This window comes from Ochotona princeps, chromosome 17 (assembly GCF_030435755.1).
Source record: "Ochotona princeps isolate mOchPri1 chromosome 17, mOchPri1.hap1, whole genome shotgun sequence".
In the NCBI taxonomy this organism is placed as follows: Eukaryota; Metazoa; Chordata; class Mammalia; order Lagomorpha; family Ochotonidae; genus Ochotona; species Ochotona princeps.
Window position 1 is genome coordinate 52,678,219 of NC_080848.1, and position 22,175 is coordinate 52,700,393.

The 22,175-nt window shown below is 52.2% G+C and overlaps 1 protein-coding gene across 3 annotated transcripts in view; it reads left to right on the forward strand.

The window, feature by feature from the left end:
• The window catches only part of PIK3R5 (phosphoinositide-3-kinase regulatory subunit 5), a 65,820-nt gene extending 47,681 nt beyond the window's left edge, over nucleotides 1-18,139 (forward strand). For 2 of the 3 annotated variants that reach the window (XM_058676737.1, XM_058676738.1), the window contains exons 4-19: nucleotides 3,073-3,141; nucleotides 3,762-3,900; nucleotides 8,430-8,499; nucleotides 10,288-10,462; nucleotides 10,817-10,970; nucleotides 12,541-12,624; nucleotides 12,834-13,581; nucleotides 13,722-13,884; nucleotides 14,116-14,240; nucleotides 14,509-14,638; nucleotides 14,803-14,896; nucleotides 15,094-15,170; nucleotides 15,472-15,565; nucleotides 15,647-15,729; nucleotides 16,345-16,457; nucleotides 16,587-18,139. In XM_058676737.1, coding sequence (XP_058532720.1) covers nucleotides 3,073-3,141; nucleotides 3,762-3,900; nucleotides 8,430-8,499; nucleotides 10,288-10,462; nucleotides 10,817-10,970; nucleotides 12,541-12,624; nucleotides 12,834-13,581; nucleotides 13,722-13,884; nucleotides 14,116-14,240; nucleotides 14,509-14,638; nucleotides 14,803-14,896; nucleotides 15,094-15,170; nucleotides 15,472-15,565; nucleotides 15,647-15,729; nucleotides 16,345-16,457; nucleotides 16,587-16,737 — 2,469 coding nt within the window. In that variant the 3' untranslated portion in view covers nucleotides 16,738-18,139. Of the gene's footprint in view, nucleotides 1-3,072; nucleotides 3,142-3,761; nucleotides 3,901-8,429; nucleotides 8,500-10,287; nucleotides 10,463-10,816; nucleotides 10,971-12,540; nucleotides 12,625-12,833; nucleotides 13,582-13,721; nucleotides 13,885-14,115; nucleotides 14,242-14,508; nucleotides 14,639-14,802; nucleotides 14,897-15,093; nucleotides 15,171-15,471; nucleotides 15,566-15,646; nucleotides 15,730-16,344; nucleotides 16,458-16,586 lie in introns of all 3 variants that reach the window. The other variant, XM_058676739.1, reaches the window with a different exon arrangement.
• The last annotated feature ends 4,036 nt before the right edge of the window (nucleotides 18,140-22,175 follow it).

Sequence of the window (22,175 nt, forward strand, 5' to 3'; positions counted from 1 at the left end):
GAAAGGTAAACTGAGGCTGCCTCTGATCGGATTCTTAGGAAGTAGGGATGTGTTTGTTCGTTCATTCTTTATTCAGGGAGGGCTCCCACCTCTTGGTCCGCTTCTCACCCTTCAGTGCAGGTCTGCCATGTAGCCGGCAGGAACCCACTGTCTGCTGCTGCTTAGGAACTCACATACACTGGAAGCTGGAGGCAGGAACAAAGGCAGGTGTTAAAACCAAGCCCTCCCATGCAGGAGGCAAGAGGCTGAATTCCTGGGCCAAAATGCCCACCTCTGAAGAGCATGCTCAATGCTGACTGGGCGAGCGTTCAGAAAACCTGTGAATCCCGAAAGAGAATTCTGGCTCTTTTTTTTATTATTATTATTATTTTAATAACTGTTTGTGTGTATTTGAAAGACACACACACGGGGAGAGAGAGGGAGAAAGAGTTCCATCTTTCATGTGCTAGTTCGTTCCCCAAATGCTTGCAACAGCTAAGACTGGGCAAGGCTGAGACCAAGAGCCCAGAACGCCAAACAGGTCTCCCATAGGGTGGCAGAGGCCTAAGAGAACCTGCTGAGGTCTTCCCACGTACAATAAAAGCTGATGTTTCCTCTGTGCCTCCAACTTGCACAAGTTCCAGAAAGATCCAGGGGACCTTCAGCACTCTGACCAAAGGATTTGACACTACATATGCACATGTGTGTGCGAAAGTGTTTCACAACATTCATGCTGAGAGTTCAGCCTAGTGGTTAAGACACACCAGTTAGGACCCCTGCATGCTGCAGGGAGAGCCTGTGGTGGCCTCCCGGCCTGGGCTCCTGACTTCAGCTCCCTGCTAGCAGCAGGAGAGGGCTCAAGTTGTTGAGTTTTGCATTGCTGGCCCCTGGCTTTAGTCTGTTGTGGGCCCTGCCCTTGGAGGCATTTGGGGAGTGAACCCGCAGGTGGAAGTACCCTCTCTCCTGGCTCTCTCTACATCTCAAATAAATGCATTTTTTAAAAAATTTTAAACAAAAACAGGTCATAGACAAAGTTGACAGAGAAGTTTATTTTGGTGCAGTAACATTTTTGACATGCCTTGATTTCAAAATTTTCTGCCCCCAAATAAGCTTATCTTTCAGTTCCATTTTCTGTGCACACATGTAAAGTGGTAGGCTCTATCAAAGAGACTCATAAAAGGAGAAATGGAAGTCACAAACAGGAAAACAAACACTGCCTCCATGGTAAGAAAATAAATGCAAATGGGAATCATAAAGAGACAGCCTTTGCCTAGCTAATTAGCCAAAAAAAAAAAAAAAAAAACCTCCCCAAACCTGCGATAACCAACCAATGCAGGAAGACCATGGTAAAATCGGCACTGTACACAACAAAGATAATAGAAATGGCAAAATCCTTTTGGAAAATGATCTGGAAGTATATCTCAAAGGGGAGATTATTTCAGAAAACTCATGGGACTTAATGATAAGTTGGTTTGGGGACAGTTTGGGGCATAGTAGTGACGTCACGCCTCGTGACCCCTGCCTGGTTCAGTCTGGCTTCTCCGTGTCTGATCCAGCTTCGAGTTCTTACACGACCTGGGAGGCTGCAGGTGATGCCTTAGAACTACTCGAGTGGGAGACCCACACTGGGGGTCCAGGCTCCAGTCTGGCCCAACACTAGCTGTTGCAGGCACCTGGGAGAGTGAACCAAGGAGTGGGCGATGTCTCTCCCTCTTTCTCTACCTTTCAAGTAAAGTGAAAATAAATGAGAAATTACACACATTTTTAAAAGGCATATTTATTTTGGTACCCAAAAAATGGAAAGCGATGCATTCTTTTTTAAATAATATACCTGGGTTCTGGGAGACCTCTCATGTTTATAATCTGTGATCTCTCCTATATAAATGATCCAAATTATAGGAAAGTGAATGCGTGGTGATGTTCCTTGCAGAGTTATGTAAAAATCAAGAAAATAATCTCAAATGTCCACACTAAAATGAACTATGCTGCTTTATGCAGCCAATAAAATGACATTACCTTAGCATATAAACAAAATTTGCTATGTGCCAAAATTATATCAGTAATATTGTTTCATTGTTTAGGGGAAACTAAGCACTTAGAAAAATATAGAGTGAGATACCCAACTTACAACATATAGCAGGTAAAATTCTAGGTGGATTCCAGATTTATCTGTAAGAATATGAAGTTTTGAAAAAAAATATGGATTTTGATGTACTTCTTTTTAAAAATTTTTTTTTATTTGAAAGACAGAGTTGAGAGGGGGCGGGGAAGAGTCCATCCACTGGTTTACTTGAAATTGCTGCAACCTTCAGATCTAAGCCAGGAGGAGCCAGGAGCCAGGAGCTTCCTCCAGGTCTCCCACATAGTTGCAGGGTCCCAAGCACTAGAACCATCCTCTGCTGCTTTCCCTGGAGCATTAGTAGGAAGCCAGATTGGAAGTGGAGCAACCAGGACTTGAACCTGTGTCTATGTAGGATATCAGCACCACAGGTGGTGGCTTCACATACTGTGCCACAGTGCTGGCCCTTTGATGTGACCCTTGTATGCAAAAACAAAAATGAATAAAGGAAAAGTTAACTTTCAACTTCTGTGCATAAAAAAGAAGAAACTGTAAAATTCAAAGACAAGCAACAAACTGGAAAACATATGGCATGAATAATAGGAAGGAAGACCAGGTGGTCTTTGGGGCCCAGTAATTCAACAGAAATTCACTTGTAATATTACACATAAAAGACATAAAGAATAAAAGAGACCCCCAATGATTGTAATGTGACTTAAGTTATACACACTGTATTTATCATAGGACATGTATTTTAGCATACTATATAATGCACCCTTGGATTATATTTTTATGGGGGCGAACACGGGGCAAGTGGGGTATGTACGAAGGGCATGGGAGCATCAGCTGTGCTTGGGTTGGAGAGCGACTCTTAAATGGTTTTTGTTTTCTTCCTTCTCTTTTTCTGATTGTTTGCCTTGTGTTTCCATTGCTCTTCACAGATAGAGAGGGAACAGAATAGAATGAGAAGGTACCGCGGCATGCTGGGCCCCGGCGCCTGCATTCATCTCCTCACTCTTCTTGTCCTCTCACAGGTCCAGGAGAAGGGCACCTATGACCTCCTGGCGCCACTGGCCCTGCTGTTCTACTCGACCGTCCTCTGTGTGAGTGCAGGGGAGCCAGGTGGGGGCAGGAAGGGTGGGGTGAGCTCTGTGAGCGACAGATTTGCACACCTCTGTTACAGGAGGACATGTTGACACAGACTTCCACCCTCTGGTGGTTTCCAAGGTGCCAACTTGGAGATTCCCAGCTGTCCCGCGTGGCTGCCACCACCTGTCCCAAGCCAAGAGAGGCAGTCCATTGAGATTTGATATCTGTCTTGTTGTTTAGACCCGCAGTGGCTGGTTTCATCCGGGGTGATCACCCTCTGTGTTCACCCCACAGGAGCCACCAGATGGCTCCATGCCCATTGAGTCCGGCTACTCACCAGGAAGTACTGTGTGCCTTTAGCAAGGTGACAGAACAAGGTGACAGTACTTTAAGTACCTGAAGGCTTCCCTGCCTCAGGAGATGGGAGCCAGGGTAGCATGTATAGCAAGGCTCTCTCAGCTGTTGGATCTACCGTGTTCTCTTTGTCCACCTATAATTCCCTCTGGGTCTTCTTGACCTTGTCTTGCCATACACTTCTTGTGTATGTCTTTTGTAGAACATTCCAGAAAAGGAACAGAAGCTCTTCTGAGATGTCCATGAGCTTTCTGTCATCTACACCCCTGTTCTGTTCCAGACACCACACTTCCCACCAGACTCTGACCTCCTTCTGCAGGCGGCCAGCACCTACCACCGGTTCCTGACCTGGCCCGTCCCTTACTGCAGCATCTGCCAGGAGCTACTCACCTTCATCGATGCTGAACTCAAGGCTCCAGGTGAACAGTGAGGCCACTGGTTGGCAGAGCAGGGGGGTGGACGGGGCTGGAACGGTCTCAGTGCTTCCAATTCCTCCAGCCACTCCATGGCTGGCACCCCTCTCTGCCTTGCTGCCTTAACTCTATCTCTTCCTGTGTCCTGGGTTCAAATGTTGGGAGTCTGCTGTTCGTCGTGGTGGGACCCAGCATCAGGTAGCTGAGTCTACGCAAGTGGAGAGCCATTCGAGTGGGAGATAGGAGATTGCAAGGGAAACTGAGGAAGCCTTTAGGACTAAGGCATTCCCACCACGTAAGCTGTGCCTCTTTTTGGCTAGCCAGGCATCTCTGAGACTGCCCAGGTGAGAAAAGAAAAGCCCGCAGAAAATGGACAAGAGGTCCTCGCTTGTTCTTTTTGTCTGAGGAGTAAATGGGACATTGCATGTATGGGTTTGAATCAGTTCTGGGGTCTGGGGAAGGTGGCTGGGGCTGGGAACTGACAGGTGAATGGTGCCATGATGGAATGAGGACAAGAGTTTGGGGATTGAGTTTCCATAAGGTGGGGTCTAAAAAGCGGGCATTCTTGGAAAATGACACAGGCTGTTACAGTCATGGGAAGGAGGTTTGAGAAAACTACAGAAGAGCAAGAGAAAACTTGCTTGAACCGAGGTTTATTGAGTAGTGAATCTCATTGTAATTCATGACATGAGTTGCTCAGTCACCCAGTGTCTCCACCGATGCCTCTAAGACATGAAATACCCATTCCTGATAGTCACTGCTCCTCAGAAAATGAAAGCCATTCAGAAAGAACAGTTTTTAACATGGCAGCAGCTTAAGGCCTTTACTGAATTCATGACAGCCAGTGATCTTCCTCTTTTTTTTTTTTTTTTTTTGGTTATAGGTATTTTGCCTATGCAAAACAAAACAGTAAATAGTTCCTCTTCTGCTGAAGATGAAATTTTCATTATTTGGAGTTCACAGAATTATGTATCTGTTACAATGTAGTGACATATTCAAAGGAAGATCCATCAGAGACAGGGGACAAGTAACATGGACTTGTCCTAGACACCAACATTAACCAGTAAGACAGCAAAGAGAAGGAAAGTAGCCATTCACCACAGCAACTAAAAATCTACACTGGATTTTAAAATGTGGGGCTGAGTGTACCCTGTACCTGGAGATGTTTTGGGGGGCAGCTGGGCAGCTACAATTCAGAGCTGGATGGTGAAGCCCAGGCTCTGACAGAAGGGACGGCAAAGCCGGGACTGAGAGCAGGTGCTACAGCTGCTGGCAATGAACTCGCGGCGTGAGGTCCTGTGGCTCCAGAGCAAGGGAGGACCCTGGGAACCCATCACTCGCTGCCAAGAGCTTCTCTTCAGCATTGCCACCCCAGACCAAGGGAGGCCTCAATATGCTGATGACTGTGGGGAAGGGCAGGGATGTGCAGGTCTAGTTGCTTGTGCCAGGGACCTCTCCTTTGCCAGGGAAGTTCAGAACCCACATAGGAAACTGTGAGTTCACCCTTCTATTGGGGAGCCATTTTTCAAACAGTTAAAAAAAACTCATAAAACTATAGGGTGAGGCTGCTAGAATGTATTCAAGTCTCTTGACGAAGATTGCAAAGTTAGCTGCAAAATATATTGCTAGGGGAACAGAACTGGGACCATTGGGGTTACCTTTTCTACTAAACAAAAATCACAGCAACTTACTGATCTCACATCATTACAAAATGTAAATTAAAATCACCTGCCTGTGTGCCACCTGGGGATGGGTGAGTCCTGTCGTGCTTTAATGTGACTGCTGGTGATACTGCCTCCCAAGTCGCTCCCGATCCTGCTCGTGTAGGCTAGGGTGTGGAGGGCAGTGGGACATAGAGGGCTCACGTGGAGCCCTGGACGCTGGAACCCTTTGAGGCCATTGGGCCTTCGGAGCCTGGGTCAGCTACTCCCTTGCTGGGGAGGAGGGGGAAGATTTCAGCAGGAAATTGGACATCCGTCAGCCTCAGTCTCCTAGGCTGTAAAATGGGAGTCTCATCATGTTGCCTTCTGGCTGTTCTGGAGGCTGCACACTGGAGGTGTGGCTGGAGGCTGTGGGCATTGGGGTGCTGTTAACCCGAGAGATGCGTGCTGTAAGAATCAACAGGGAGAAAATGATAAGGAACTGGGCCCTCCACCACCCGTGGAACCTTAGGGACCCGTTGCCATGGAGACCGTGGCTAGTGGCAGAGGAAGTGGGCTAGTTATCAAGCCTGGAGGATGCAGAGGGTGGGGGTACTCCTCCTCCTTCCTGACTCTGCCTCCAGCAGGGTGGCCTACCGTCTGCACCCTGGCTGGGTAGGGGGATGGGGGAGGCAGGCAGGAAGCCCTCCTGGGTTCAGCCCACGTGTTTATGGAGCATTTACTCCAGGCTGGCCCAGCTGTGCAGACCGCAGCACTTACCTTCCAAGCTTGTATCTGTCCCTCCGGGGGTGCATGGGGGGCAGGCGGTGAACAATGAGCATCTTCCAGGTGAGTCACTCTGCAGTTTACAAAGCACACACGTCTCCCCCAGACCGCAGTCCTGCAGGGGAGAAGGGAATACCGTGGCATTCCTACTTCAGATGTGAGAGAAAGGCACAGTGCAGTTCAGTATCCTTTGGCCACGTTACAATGTCAGATGTGAGAAAGGCAACAAGAAGCCACACTGTGACTTAGTTTCCTCATCCAAAGCAGAGGACAGGCATCCTCACCGTGGGCATGTGTGGGAGTGTTTCCGCCCAGAGCCAACTCCTGCAGGATGATAGCAGCCACCGCTATGCACCTTTGGTCTTCAGAATGAGCTATTCCGTGCAAAGGGAGCCCTCTACTGGCAATTTTAAAAAAACAGTGGAGGCTGAGATGGGCAGACCAGACTGCGTGGCGAAGGGGTCTTGTATACTTGGACAGTGAGTTTGAGCTTCACCGGGAGTATTTACTGCACACTCACCTAGTGCTGGGACTCCTTTTTTGCCCGCGGCAAGGCTTCTCTTCAGCTCTTGGGCAACCCTGGACTAAGACACGATCCCAAAACATTTCCATCTTCTCTAAGGTAGACACGGAAAGATGTGATCCAAGTGTAAAGGGACAAAGAGGCACCTGTTAACCCACAGCGCCTCCTCCTCTTGCGTGCCGCTTCCCTAGGGCAGGAGTGGAGGGAGGAGTTAAGGACTGTGTTGGAGTAATCCCTCTTAGCTGTGGCATTCTTGGTGTCACCTGGTAACCGTGATAAACAAGGTCCCTAAGCTGTGCGGGTTGAGAGGCGTGTCCAGCTTCACAGTACCCACCTGCCAATGTGGCATTAGTTATCCAGTCTCTAAACCTGGTTCAGACAGTTTGCACAACTGTTTCTAGGATCCAAGCCCAGCCACATGGCATCGTCTTTCTGATTCATCTCATCTATTTGACATCTAATTCCAGCAAACCTCACACTCCATGGCTTGCAACAGAGTCCGTCACCATGTCAGGCTGAAGGGGCTGGGGGAAATGCTGGGGTTTTCAGGGTGGGGTCAGGGAGTGTCCTCTGGTGACCTGTGCAATGCGTGGGGACTGCTGGGGTCTCAGACAATCCAGCAAGAGCCCATCAGCTTGGAGAACAACCCTTTCCAGGTCAGGCAGTACCAAGAGGTCAGATGTCCCAAGTGTCGCCCACGAATGCAACACAGTAAGACAGACCGTCACAGAGTCCATGTGGCTTGTCTAAAGCAGCCACAGTCCCCAAGCGAGAATACTCAGGTGTCCCGGGATACTCAGGTGTTTGACAATGTTCCTTGTCAGGGAGAGAAAGCACCAGTTCCAGTGAGAAAGCTGCCCATGGTACTAAATATTCCAAATATCAGAAGTTTAAGGACAGTGGGTGAAACACTGAGTTTTGGAGACTGGGAAGATACTGATAAGTTTTGGTGGGGATGTTTGGGGACAGATTCAGGGGAATGGGTAGCTGACAGCTGGGCATTTTAGAAAGAACCAGACGTCGAGCGAGAGTGACTTCCTGTCTGGAATGTCACCAGCTTCATGTCCTGGGCCAATAGACAGAATCGAGGATGAATTGAGGTCGGTGGGGTGTGGGAAAACCCAATAGAAACAGCAGATAGCACAGGAGAAGGGTCATGGCAGATGGTTCTTGATCATGTGTTTTGTGATCGGGGAGGCTGGGGTCAGTAGGGACGTCCAATTTGGATCCAGTGCAGAATTATGCTGGGGAAGCTCCTCAGGGTAGGAAGGGAAATTTTTCTCTGTAATACATGGGAACAGCCACTAGATGGTGGCCCAGGTCCGGATAGTCATCGCTACTGTCTTAATGCGGTGGGGCCTGGCAGAGGGGGAAAGGGGCGATTTGGGGAATTGGAGGTGAGGTCATGGCGTGGCAGCAGCCCTAGTGAGCAGTTGATGGGGCCCCGGAGCACAGTGATAGGTGCACCGGGAGACCCTGGTTCTCCCCATAAACCACAGGAACTTCAGCCTGGTCATCTAGGGCCCAGCTCGCCACAACTGCTGTAAGAGTGGACCCTAAACTCTTTCTTCGTTTTTGGCCCACAGGAATCTCCTACCAGCGCCTGGTGAGGGCGGAGCAGGGCCTGTCTGTCAGGAGCCACCGCAGCTCCACCGTGTGAGTGCCCTGGGGTGGGACACAGTGGGCAGGACCTCCACCCCCTCCCCTCACCCCCACCCTGATTCCCATGCAGCATACACTCCACCACTGCACACATACACATGTGCAAACGTAATACACATGTATACATACGTGCACACATTCACAATGCTACGTATATCACACATATATGTGATCGTATACATATTCACACAATACATATATAGACTCAAGCGCTCACACACGTATACTGATTCATACATGCTACATACAGATTCACACAGTCACACATAAGAACACACGTTCACAAGGCTGTATGTGTACATGCATGCACATACTCATGCCCATATACACATATAAACACAAACATTCACACAGGCTACTCACAACACATAACACACATTAACACATGTGTGCATGCACACACTGATACATCACAAGCATACATGCAGAAACACACCCACACATGCTACATACATACACATGTATGCAGGCTACACGTGTCACACATGCACGCCTGCATAAACACACACACACACACACAAAGTGATCACTCAAGCCACCATCCAGGCTTCCTTGGGATCTGGCACCCTTGGAGCCCTGGCAGTGGTTTGTGCAGAAGGTCGTATTTCTGGGCTGTGGGTCCCTCGTCAGCTTGGTGATGGGGCTTTGTCAGTCCTGCTGGGGGTCAGGTCCCCGTGACCCCCTTCATCCCTCCTTCCCAGAGGAGCCGCCTGGAGCTCAGAGAAGCTACCCAGCAAGTCAGTGTCAGAGTTGGAGCTTGAACCTCAAAGGGCCATGTTCTCTCTGCAGTGTCTTTAACCAGGGTGTAATACATTGTTCATGGCAGCCTGAAACACACACACACACAAACACACACTCACACACTCACACACACACAGCTGAACAAGTTCCATGACACCAAACTTACCCTACCCACAGGATGAGCCCTATTCAATTCTATTCTAGTCTAGTCTAGTCTAGTTTATTCTAAATTTCCACTCACAGGCCATTTTCTGCTTGCAACTCCCCTTATACCTGCAGCTTGCTGAGGATCCACAGGAGACCCAGAAGCACTTGCGTGGTGGGCACCACTCCGCCCTGACACAGGGAGACCCTGCTTTCCACCTGCTTAGCTGTGGACACACACCCCTTAGCACTCCCCTCAGCCTCAGCTCCTCCCTTCCCTGGCCCGAGGGGCTGTTTCACAGCCACAACCACAGAGCCGACCTTGCTTGTGTGCCTTCTAGGAAAAACAAAACCAAACGCCATCACATAGTAGACGTTGAATGACATGAACCGGACATGGTGAGCAGGGAGAGGGAGGAAGCCAGGCACACGTGTGCACCCCTCCCTGCGTAAGGATGCTGGTTGTCATGACAACCTTGGGGTCCCTAGGAAAGATGTCCCCCTGTGAGTGCATAGGTCAGAGACAGCCCTGCCATGTCACCCTCACACCATGAGGGACTGTGAAGTCCCAGGCCACCCTGCCTGGCAGCACATGGGTCACCCTGCTCCCCACCACTTCCTGAACTGCATCACTTAAACTGCATCCTAAACTGTAACCCCTTTGAGAAATGCTGTCTACTCAGATATTCCCCCTTGGAGAAAGGGTTCCGCTTCTCTTCCCTGCTGCTCTCTTACTGGCACCGACGCTGACTCAGGCCATACCTACCTAGGCTGGGAAAGGTGGTACAAGTCTCGGGGTGAGATGGGGTAGGGTGGGGATCACTGAGCACATAGGGGCAGGCCAGGGCGGTGTGGCTGCCAGCCCCGGGATCCATTGCCAACCCTCTGTGCCCCCAGCACGGTGCTGTTGCTAAACCCTGTGGAGGTACAGGCTGAGTTCCTCGCCGTGGCCAACAAGCTAAGCACACCTGGGCACTCGCCCCATGGCACCTACACCACCCTGCTCCTGCATGCCTTCCAAGCCACCTTTGGGGCCCACTGTGACATCCCAGGCCTGCACCGGAGCCTGCAGGTAGGGACTCCACTCCCCCAGGCCAGCTCTGTCAGTACCATGACTCCGAACAACACAGCAGAGTCGGTGCTAGGTTCTAGTGGCACCTGGGTCATAGACAGGGTACTGGGATCTGAGGCCTTAGAATATGGCACCTGTCACACACTCGCATGGGAATAAGCTTTGCACTTCTGCCTCCAGGCCTTTCTGTCCTGGCCATCTCTGAGAAAGGGTGCAGAGTGGGGCCTGACTCACTGACCAACTGTGAGTGGAGAAGGGAATGAAGCCAGGGACAGGGCAGACCCTGGGAGCTGGAGAAGGCTAGTAGCCGGGCCGTGAGACCAGGGCAGACCCCATCTTCCCTTGGGGTTTCAGTCCAAGACCCTGGCTGAGCTGGAGGACATCTTCACGGAGACCACGGAGGCACAGGAGCTGGCCTCTGGCATTGGGGATGCAGCCAAGGCGCGGCAGTGGCTCAGGACCAAGCTGCAGGCAGTAGGAGAAAAAGCCGGCTTCCCTGCGGTCTTAGGTGAGGTTCTTGGGGGAAGGGAACCTCTCCCCACTTGTCCCATTGCCCATTCTTGTTTCCAAGGCGTGCAGACCATGTTGACCTGGCAGCTCCACTTCTCACAGTTTTCAGCCCCTTGTCACTCCATCCCCTGGGACATCTTCAAATCCACGGGGTTAAGGTGGTTCGGTGGCTTGTGGGGTCACTGGAGACCGGGGGGACTTGAGGTTTTTGTTGCAGAAGCTTCAGGGGCAGGTGCTGCGACACCTGTTCTGGTCTCAGTTCCTTTATTTCCCACCCTGCTTCCTGCTAACATATCTGGGAGGCAGCAGCAGACGATAGCCCAAGTACTTGCAGCCAGAGACCTGGATGAATTCTGGTCTCAGCCTGGCCTAGCTTTGGCTGTTGCAGGAGTCTGGGACCATGAACCCAAAGATGGAAGATCTCTCCCCCTCTGACTCTGTCACTCTGCCTTTCAAATAAGTTATATATATATTTTCTAAGATGCTGCCGGTGAGCTGGCGTTGTGACGATTCAGGCTAAGCCTCTGCCTGTGAGGCCAATCCAGCCCCTTGCTAAAGGGCATGGGAAAGCAGCAGTGCATGGCCCAAGTACTTGGGCCTCTGTACCCACCTCAGGGACCCCAAAGAAGCTCCTGGCTTCTGTCTAGCCCAGCCCCCAGCCATGCCAGCCGTTTGAGGAGTGAACCACTGGGTAGAAGATCTCTTTCAGTCTTCTAACTCTGCCTTTCAAATAATTAAAAACATGTTTTAAAAAAAGGGAAGGAAGAGAGAAAGGAGGAAAAAAAAGAAAGAGAGAGGGTCAGAGAAAGAAAGGAAAGGAAGGAAGGAAGAAAATCTACAGAAACTGTACTCATCATTTCATGTCTTCGCCCTGGGATCCAGTTGAGTGACATGGCCACATAGTGTCTGTCCCACCTTGGCAGACTGGAGCACAGATGATTTTTTTTTCTTTGAATTTTTAAATATCTGTTTATTTAAAAGGCAGAGTAACTGAGGGAAAGATAAGCAGGCAGGAAACCTCCACCTGCTGGTCCACTCCCCAAATGGCCTAACAGCCATGCTAAAGCCAAGATGCAGGTCTCCCCCGCGGGAGGAGCACCTGGGCCGTCCTCTGCTGCCTTCACAGCTGCATCAGCAGGGAGCTGGATCGGGAGTAGAACAGCCAGGACTTGAACTCGTGCCCATATAGGACGCCGACGCTACAGGTGACAGCTTCAGCAGCCTGTGCCACAACACCAGCTCTGGAGCTCAGAGCTGAAGGAACAATTAGCAATCCTCCGTGGCAGCATTCCTTATAGAAATCTTAGCAAATGGAGCAGGTTTCCCCCATTCTCCCTTCCCCCCCGGCCCCAAATGAGGCACAGAGGAAGTGAACTTGACCACAGCTGCCCTGCTGGTGAAGGGCACAGTGCCCACAGGGTCTACTGGCTGGGAACCAAGTCCCCCTCCCACCCCACCCCCACCCTGCTGTGTGGCCTCGGGCAGGCCCCTTCCCAGCTCTGGTCTCAGCCCCCTAGGAGCACAGACCCAGCCTTTCATCAGGGTTACTTCTCTTCCTGTCCTTACAGACACTCCCAGAGCCGGGAAGCTGCACACCATCCCCCTCCCAGTTGCCAGGTGCTACACCTACAGCTGGAACCAGGATAGCTTTGGTAAGGGGCCGGCCGGGACCCTGGGAACACCCCACCCCTGTGAACCTGCCACCTGCAGACTCAGGCCAGTGTTGACCTGGGCTGACCACCCTCCTGCTCCCCCACCTCCAGAAGCCTGTTAGTGGGGGTTGTTATCCTGCTAAGGGTGTGCACAAGAGAGGCTCAAAGGCCCAGATGCCCAAACCCTGCTGCCGCTTGCTTTCCCACAGACATCCTACAGGAAATCCTGCTCAAGGAACAGGAGCTGCTGCAGCCAGGGATCCTGGGGGACGACGAAGAGGAGGAAGAAGAGGAAGAGGAGGAGGAAGAGGAGGAGGAGGAAGAGGAGGATCTGAAAGCAGACAGACATTGTGCTGAAAGGGACTCTCTGCTGTCCACCAGCTCTTTGGCCTCCCGTGACTCCACCCTGTCCCTGGCCTCCTGCCAGACCTCAGGGCCAGCCTTGTCCCAGCACCTGCTGACCTCGTTCGTGTCGGGCCTCTCGGATGGCATGGACAGCGGTTATGTGGAGGACAGTGAGGAGAGCTCCTCAGAGTGGCCCAGGAGGCCCAGTGGTAGCCAGCAGCGCCGGACCCAGCGCAGGCCCGGGCAGAAGTTTAACACGATCTACAGGTTCTTAAAGACCACCAGCCAATTGGTGCTACGAAGGGACTCCCGGAGCCTGGAGGGCAGCCCGGACTCAGCCGTGCCCCTACGGAGGGCAGGGAGTCTCTGCAACCCCTTGGACAGCCCCGCCACACCCCCATCCCGAGCCCAGCGCTCTCGCTCCCTGCCCCAGCCCAAGCTCGACGCTCAGCTGCCCAGCTGGCTCCTGGACCCCGCTGCCACCCCACGTCCCCAGCGCCGCCGCCCCTTCCTAAGCGGCGACGAGGACCCCAAGGCTTCCACGCTCCGTGTCGTGGTCTTCGGCTCCGATCGCATTTCAGGGAAGGTGGCGCGAGCCTACAGCAAACTCCGGTAAGGGTGGTGGTCTGGGCGTGGCTCTGTAGTCCCCCACCCCCCCGGGGTCCGGGGATGCTGCCAGGGCCCTGAGCCTGCAGGTGCACGCAAGGACTGAGGGTCCCTCCCTTCCCTTCTCACCTGCTTCTTGTCGCCAGGAGGCTGGAGACCAGCTGCCCACTCCTTACACGGTTCTTCAAGCTGCAGTTCTTCTACGTGCCCGTGAAGCGCAACCATGCCACCAGCCCCGGCACCTGTCCAGCCCCTCGGAGCCAGACACCCCCCATGCCCATGGACTGCCCAAGACACCCCAACCCTGCAGTATGTCCCCAAGCCCTGGGGCCTAGAGTGCACCTAAGTTAGCCACTGTCCGCCCAGAGGAGGCGGTTTGGGGGGACATCAGCAGCGGCTACTTCCCACTGCCCCCACCTACACTTGGGAGGGACACTTGTCCAAAGTGGCACACTGAAAGCTGCCAGACTTCCCCCAGGGCAGGGAGAGACTCAGCAAAGAACAACAGGAATGACTCTGCTCCCCTCACCCCTGCCCCAGGAGCTGGGCCCGGCCTCGTGGGAAGAAAGCACCAATGACATCTCCCACTACCTCGGCATGCTCGACCCCTGGTACGAACGCAACGTGCTGGGCCTCATGCACCTGCCCCCGGAAGTCCTATGCCAGGTAGGTGACCCCTGGCAGCCTCATGTAGAAGAGCTCTGGGAGTAGAGCAGGCAGGGTGTGTGAGAAGCAGGACGGGGCCTGAATCCGGACAGGGACCCAGAGGCAGGATCCTTCAGAAAGGGTGGAGGACATGGAATTTCCCTGCAGTTCCTGGCTTGTCCAGCTCTGCCAGGTGAGGGAGGTGTGGAGGCCAGGCCACGGGCCTCTGTATTCCCCGGCCTCTCATGTACTCTTTTTTCCACGCTGTGGCCACCATCCCGGGGCACCGCAGTCCCTGAAAGCTGAGCCCCGGCCCCTGGAGGGCTCACCCACCCAGCTGCCCATCCTGGCTGACATGCTGCTCTACTATTGCCGCTTTGCCGCCCGGCCAGTGCTGCTGCAGGTGTATCAGACAGAGGTATAACCCACACATACATGCCACCTTTGTCCCCAGGCTCCTGGGCAGCAATGCCCAGGTGCCAGCCTGGATCCTGCTGGCCTTGCCAGCCACACTCCCCTATCCCTACACCCCCACCATGCAACCAGCAACCCCTGCCTGATGCACCCTGGTAACCTCTCCAGCTGACCTTCATCACTGGGGAGAAGATGACAGAAATCTTTATCCACTCCCTGGAGCTGGGCCACTCTGCCGCCACACGGGCCATCAAGGCTGCTGGTGGGTACTGCCTGAGCCCCAGGCAGAGAAAGGCAGGGGGTGGGGCTTAAAAAGTGGGGCCTGGGAGGAGGAGTTACGGGGGAGGCGGGGCCTAGGAAAGTGGATCCTGGGGAGGAGGGACCTTGGGAGGCAGGGCACACGGAGGTGGAGCCATGGCATCTGTGGGCAGGACTGAAGGAGCTCTCTGTATGGCACAGGCCCTGGCAGCAAGCGGCTGGGCATTGATGGCGACAGGGAAGCCATCCCTCTAACACTACAGATACGTTACAACAAGGTAAGACTGCCTCGTGGCTCAGCCTTCCTCCACCAGCCCTGGACTCTTACGTCTGCACCCCCCATCCTGAGGCTGGCAGGCTGTAACAGGCTTCTTAGATCCCTGGCTCCCCCTGCCTTCCACTCCACCAATTGGGTGCTGAGCAAGGGAGGCAGAGGGACAGAATGGACACCTCTGCCCCCTGGGCTCCAGAACCACCCTCCACACACACACACACACACACTCACACACACACACACACGCACATTGAGGCAGCAGGCACAATGCTGGGCTGAGCAGGTAGGCTGTGCTGCCTTCACAGGGGGTCATCAGTGGACGGAGTCGCTGGATTAACCTGGAGAAGGTCTGTACTTCCGTCAATCTCCACAAGGCCTGTCGGAAGCAGGAAGAGCTAGGTGAGCCGGGTGGGCTGAGGAGTGGGGCAGGGTGGGGCAGGGAGGAGAGCTGAGATGGCCTGAGCCCACCTTGCCCATCAGACTCCAGCATGGAGGCTCTGACGCTGCACCTGACGGAAGTGGTGAAAAGGCAGAACCCCAAATCCAAGAAGAGCTTGAACCAGGTGAGGGCTGTCCTCACCTTCCTAAAGCCATCCCTGCAGGGGACCTGGGAGAGTGTGTGTGCACGCCTGTGTGTGTATGCATTGTGTGGTCATACACACACATGCATGTATGTGGCTAGCATATGTGTGTGACAGACACAGAGGAGTGTTCACAGTGGGGCTCATAGAGGGAGAGACGGAGCAAGGTGAGGTGTGAAATTTGGGATGTGTGTGGGTATGGAGTGGTGCAGTGTTGACCAGAGAGGGTGCCCTGTGCGTGAAGGCTGTGTGATGGGTGCTAGGAGGACCCTGAGTTGTATCCTGGAGCCCCAGGACTCTCACTGTGGTGGATGGGCCAGGGAAATCGCTTTAAGGGAGCAACTTGCTTCTTCCAGATTCGGAGAAGGGCAGGGGTAGAGAGGAGGCAGGGTCTGCCGAAAGATTCAGGATTTCCTTCCCTCCCTCCACCCCCTCTGCCCCACGGCCCTGCTCTGGTTATTAACCCTGGAGAGAGCCGCTAGCCTAATTCCTGCCCCCGGCCCCCTTGGCATCCCCAGACAGTCAGTTCCGAGGGAGGGAACTGCTGCTGTGTCCCTGGGGCCTGCTTGGCTGATGTGGGTGAGGCCTCCCCTGCAGATTAGCACGTCGCAGACCAAGGTGGACAAGGTGCAGATCATCGGCTCCAGCAGCTGCCCTTTCGCCGTGTGTCTAGATCAGGACGAGAGGAAGATCCTGCAGAGCGTGGTCAGGTAGGGAGCAGGGCGGAGGCTCCCTGGGGGCAAAGAGGCAGCTCAGTCTCCGCTCGCCCACCTCCTACATCTGGCAGCAACTGGAGGGATGGGGCTGCCTGCCCTCCCTCACCCTGCCATGGTCCACAGGTGTGAGGTTTCTCCCTGCTACAAGCCGGAAAAGAGCAGCCTGAGCCCCCCACCCCCGAGGACCCCTGACCTGCCGTCCCAGGCTACTACACATGACCTCTGCTCCCTCCTCTGCCTGCCCATCATGACCTTCAGTGGAGCCCTGCCCTAGCGGGGCCCTGGCAACAGACTGAACTGGAAGCCCGGAGGCCAGCCTCTCTGAGTGGCCCTGTGACTGGCATGGGGGACGGGAGGTGGATGATTTCTCTGGGGCTTCAGGGATCTGGGAAAGAAATGGGCCTTAGTAGAGAAAGAGGCGTGGCCGTGGAGCTGCTGCGCTAGAGAGGCGTGGGTGAGCTGGTCTGGAACCCTTCCTAGAAGGAAGATCTGACGCTGTGGGCTCAGGATCTGGTTTAGCTCTGCTTTCCCAACCCTTGCCCTGTCCGGTTAAACATGTTGAGGGGGAACTCAGAGTATGGAGCTTCTTGGTGGGGAGAAGTGGGCCTGACGTCTCCTTCCTTCCTGAGCCTTGGTTCCACCACCATCCTGCCCCCGTGCCGACTTCCTCCCTGATTCCCTGAGAAGCAGCACTAAAGCCTGGCCTGGCCACTGGCAGAACCTGGTGCACATCACTGGCCTGAATTCCTTAGCAGTTCATTTACCTTGTAGCTAAGTGACCTGAGGATGACCATGAACTTTGTTGAGCTTCTGTGTCCTCAGCACTAAAATGGAAGAGAAGGAGACAAGACTTCCTTCCTGGGGGAGAAGTGCCTCACCCCACCCCCCTGAACATGGATGTTGTCTTTCTTTAGCCACTTGGGATCCTCTCACTTCTTTGAATACTCCATAGTCACTTGTTCCCCAGCAGAACCCTGACAGAACAGGGTAGAAGGCTATGAAAGGGGCCTCCCCAGGGAGGCCTCTCCTTGGTCAAGGTCAGGGTCGAGTGGCTCAGATGCCCCACCCGCTATCCAGCTGGCCCCAGTGCCTACCACTTGCTGTCTCAGTCTTTGGGCTGGGGCACCTCTCTGCAGACTCCTGCATCTCAACCAAGCTCACTGGCACTGTGTGGTCCGAGAAGAGCCCAGTGCAATGGAGGGTGGATTGGCTGAGCTCACACTCTTAGGGCCTAACTCGAGAAAAACAGACTCCTGCCTGGGGCACAATGAACACATGGCAGTGCCTGAGGTCAAAGGTTGGAATGATTTGAGTCGCGGGATACAGATGTAGGCGAGGGTGACGAGACGAATGGCAGGACCAGAATGTGGGCTGATGGACACAGAGACATCAAGTTAGGTCCTGCCTGGGCCATTCCTACCTCCTGCTGGCCCGTCCTGCTATCCTAGGCTGAGAGGAACCGAGGATCCCAGCCCACAGTGCAGGTGTATTGGAGAGTGGGTGGGGCCTCTCTGTCCCAGCCCTCTGTTCTTGCTCTAGGCTGCAGAACAACGGGGGTTAACTATGTACCTCCAGTACTTTGTGCTGTGTGAGTGGGTTGTCTGACCCAAGGACCTGATGGATGGGATGGAAGATGATTGTCAAATAAACATGGATTTGACCTCTGGTTAACAGCCTACAGTTGTTTTTCCATATCACGGTGACCTGTTGTACTATTTACATAAGTTGTTTCATACATAGCAGAAGTAAGGCTTTTGGAGGGAAGATGATTGACCTTTTCGTGATTTTGCACTCAATAGGAAAGGTATCTGTGTTAACATCTCCCTAGTAGTTCTGCAGAAGTGTCACCCTGCTGACCCGCAGAGCAAAACACCCTGGACGAAAGGACTCTACAGTTAGGCTGCCTGTACCAACTCCACTTAAGAGCGGTATCCAGTAGCTACCTAGGCCCCAAGCCCCAAGGATGGGGGTTGCAAGGGCGAGATGGACCTAACTCTGGAGCTGCTGCACAGCTAAGAGGAAAGGATGAGAGCTCCAACAATGGCCCTCTGGGTCCAAGGCTGCTCTGCAACTCAGATGATGCAGAGGGGGCGGAAAGGAAGTGGAGGGGTGGCGAGCGTGCCTGTGACTTGGGAGAGGAAGGTGAGTCCGTGGCTGGCAGAAGAACCACCTAGGATGGGGGTGGATGGAGATGCCACTCTAGCTCCAGCACAGTCCGTGGGGCACACCTGGCAGTACACCTGTAATTCAGTAGACAAACTCTGGTGACTTAGGATTGCTTGAGCATCTACACGGCAGCGAGGGATCACCTGATCTTGGACAATGTCAAGAAGTTCGGACCTGGCGGCATGGCCTAGTAGCTAAAGTCCTCGCCTTGAACGCCCCGGGATCCCATATGGGCACCGGTTCTAATCCGGGCAGCTCCACTTACCATCCAGCTCCCTGCTTGTGGCCTGGGAAAGCAGTCGAGGATGGCCCAAGGCTTTGGGACCCTGCACCCGCATGGGAGACCCAGAAGAGGTTCCTGGTTTCCGGCTTCGGATTGGTGCAGCACCGGCTGTTGCACTCACTTGGGGAGTGAATCATCGGACGGAAGATCTTCCTCTCTGTCTCTCCTCCTCTCTGTATATCTGACTTTGTAATAAAATAAATGAATCTTTAAAAAAAAAAAAAGAAGAAGTTCAGAGCCAAGTTGTAGGTGGGGCTCCTTTCTACTCTGTGGGTCTGTCACCGCAGGACCAGGGTGCCAAAAGAGGAGGGGACAGCAGGGACATCAGAAGCCTCCTGGGCCTAGGACCTGGAGATAGACCAAGGTTTCTTCTGCCAGTACTCACATGGCCCGAACCAATGAAGCTCCTCACCCGCAGGGATTTGATAAGCTCAGGAAATCTCATACCAGATAAAGTAAGAAAAGCCCTCTGATTGTCCATAACCATGGTCTAACCAGGAAATATTCTATCAGATACCCTGAACAGTCCTGGAGACTGTCAGGGTTGTAAAAAAACAAGGAAAAGACTAAGAAACAGCCTACTAGAGGAAAATGAATTCCACGTGGCACCCTGGATTGGATGCTCAAACAGGAAGAAGCCATTAATGGAAAAACCAGTGAAATTCCAATAGGATCCTAAAGACAACCTGAAGAATATAATAATCACTTTGTCTTCAAGGTATCAACAGTTGAATTGAGAACTCACTTCTCAAACAATGGAGGTCAGAAGACAACAAAATGACTTGTTCTAAAGTGCTAATTAAAAACTCCTGCCTGGAATGGATCCTGTGGTACAGTGGGTTAAGCTTCCACATGCGGTACCAGCATCTTCTTGGGTACCAGTTTGAGCCCAAGCTGCTTCACTTGCTATCCAGCTCCCTGCAAACATGCTTGGAAAAGCAGTGGAGGATGGCCCAAGTCCTTGGGTCACTGTACTAACATGGGAAATCTAGAGGAGGCTCCTGGCTCCTGGCTTCTTCTGCCTGGCTCAGCCCCAGTCATGGTGGCCATTTGACCTTTAAAAACAAGACCACCGAAGGCCCAGAGTGGTGGCCTAGCAGCTAAAGTCCTGGCTTGAATGTGCCAGGATCCCATTTGGGCACTGGTTATAATCCCAGTGGCCCCGCTTCCCATCCAGCTCCCTGCCTGTGGCCTGGGAAAGCAGTCAAGGATGGCCCAATGCCTTGGAATCCTGCACCCATGTGAGAGACCTGGAGGGGTTCCTGGCTCCTGGCTTCGGATCAACTCAGCACCAGCAATTGCGTTCACTTGGGGAGTGAACCATCGGACGGAAGATCTTCCAGTCTCTCCTCCTCTCTGTATATCTGACTTTGCAATAAAAATGAATAAATCTTTAAAAACCCAAGACCACCAAAAGATTAACACACACATATATAATATATATTAACATATACATGTAATGCTATCATTATACTAATCAAAAGACTTAAAAAGCATTAGAAAGGACAGACACATCTGTAGAAGGGTCAGGGACCAGTGCAACAGTAAGTAATTGTGTGCACCAAACAGCATAGTTTTAAACAATATCAAGCAAAATTGACATGATTAGAGCTTTATATAGCCATAGTGGAAGATTTTATTGTACCTCTCTCGATGGTCGATAACTAGAAAGGAAAAAACAATAGAGATATAATCTGTACAACATAGTTAGCAAGTTTGCTCTCATTGAATAGAACATTGTGCCTAAGTGCAGCAGAATTCACATTAAGTGCAAACAGGATGTCATATTTCAAATGATAGGAATCAGTGTGTTCACTGACTATGATATAAATTTTCAACTCCATTTTTCAGTCTTAAGCACTACACTTCTAAATAAACCAAGGCTCAGAAAACAAGTGTGAATGGAAACTAGACTATATAAATTTTTATATTATATTTTTTATTTGAAAGGCAGATTTTCAATGAGAGAAGAGACATCTCCCATCTGCTGGTTCACTCTTCAAATGTCTGCAGTGGCTAGAATTTGGCCAGTCCAAAGCCAAGAGCCTGGTGCTTCTTCTGGGTCCAGGTGCCAAAGCACTTGGGCCATCCTCTACTGCTTTACCAGGTGTATTAGCAGGGAGCTAGATTGGAAGTGTAGCAGCTGGGACTTGAACCGGTGGCCCATAAGGGATGTTGACACCGCAGGCAGCAGCTTAACTGGCTGCACCCCCAGTGCTGACTCTGGTATATCAACTCAAGGAAACTGGAAGAAGGCAAATCAATACAAGAGCCAAATCATTGAGTTAGGAAGCTAGCATAGTAACTGGTAAAGCCACTGGCAAAATGAGACGCAGGGGAAGTGGGAGTAGCAGGTGGAGGGAGAAGGAATTACCAGCATCATGAGGTAGACAGAAGCCCTCACCCTTCAGACTTTGAAGAGATAACAGGATGTCACAAGTAACTGCACACAGAAATCTGACAATGTGGATAAAATGGAGAAGTTGCTTAATCTGACGGAGGAGATGGAAGTTATGAGTAATTCTCAGCCTTGCTTCTATGCAGGTAAGGCATTTGCCCCCTCGGGTTTATTTCAGGATTGTCTGTAATGGGAGAGACTGTGTGCAGCTTCCAATGCTTGGCCGTTTGTTCTTGGCGTACTCAGAACTTCTGGGTGTGTGGTTGGGTGTCTGTCACTCATTTTGGGGAATTCTTAGTCACTGTTGTTTCACACGCTTCTTCCGTACCTTTCTCTCCTCCTTCTCCTTCTAGGAGTGTCATGACATGCATGTAACACTTTCCATGGTTTCCCCACCGGGATTGGGGTATCATGTTTGCTTTGTTCAGTCTTTTTTTTCTTCCTGTTTGCCTTTCCGTTTGGGGAGTTTTCATTGATACTTCTTCAACGTCACAAGTTCTTTTCCTGGTGATGTCCAATCTGTGGGAGTAGCCTATCAAAGGCATTCTTGATTTCTATCACATTGTTTTTGTCTGTTCTTAAAGGTTTATTTAAAAGGCAGAGGTAGAGAAAGAGAGAGAGAATATCTCTTTCATCCACTGGTTCCCTCCCTAGATAGCCACAACATCCAGGGCTGAACCAGGCGGAGGCCGAGAGCCAGGAGTACCACCCGAGTCTCCCACGTGGGTTCCAGGGACTCAAGTGTTTGGGCCATCTTCTGCTGTGTGCATTAGCAAAGAGCTGGATCAGAAGTGGAGCAGCTAAATTGCTTAATGGCATTCTTGTATAGGACTGCCAGTCTCAGGCAGTGGCTGAACCCCCTGTG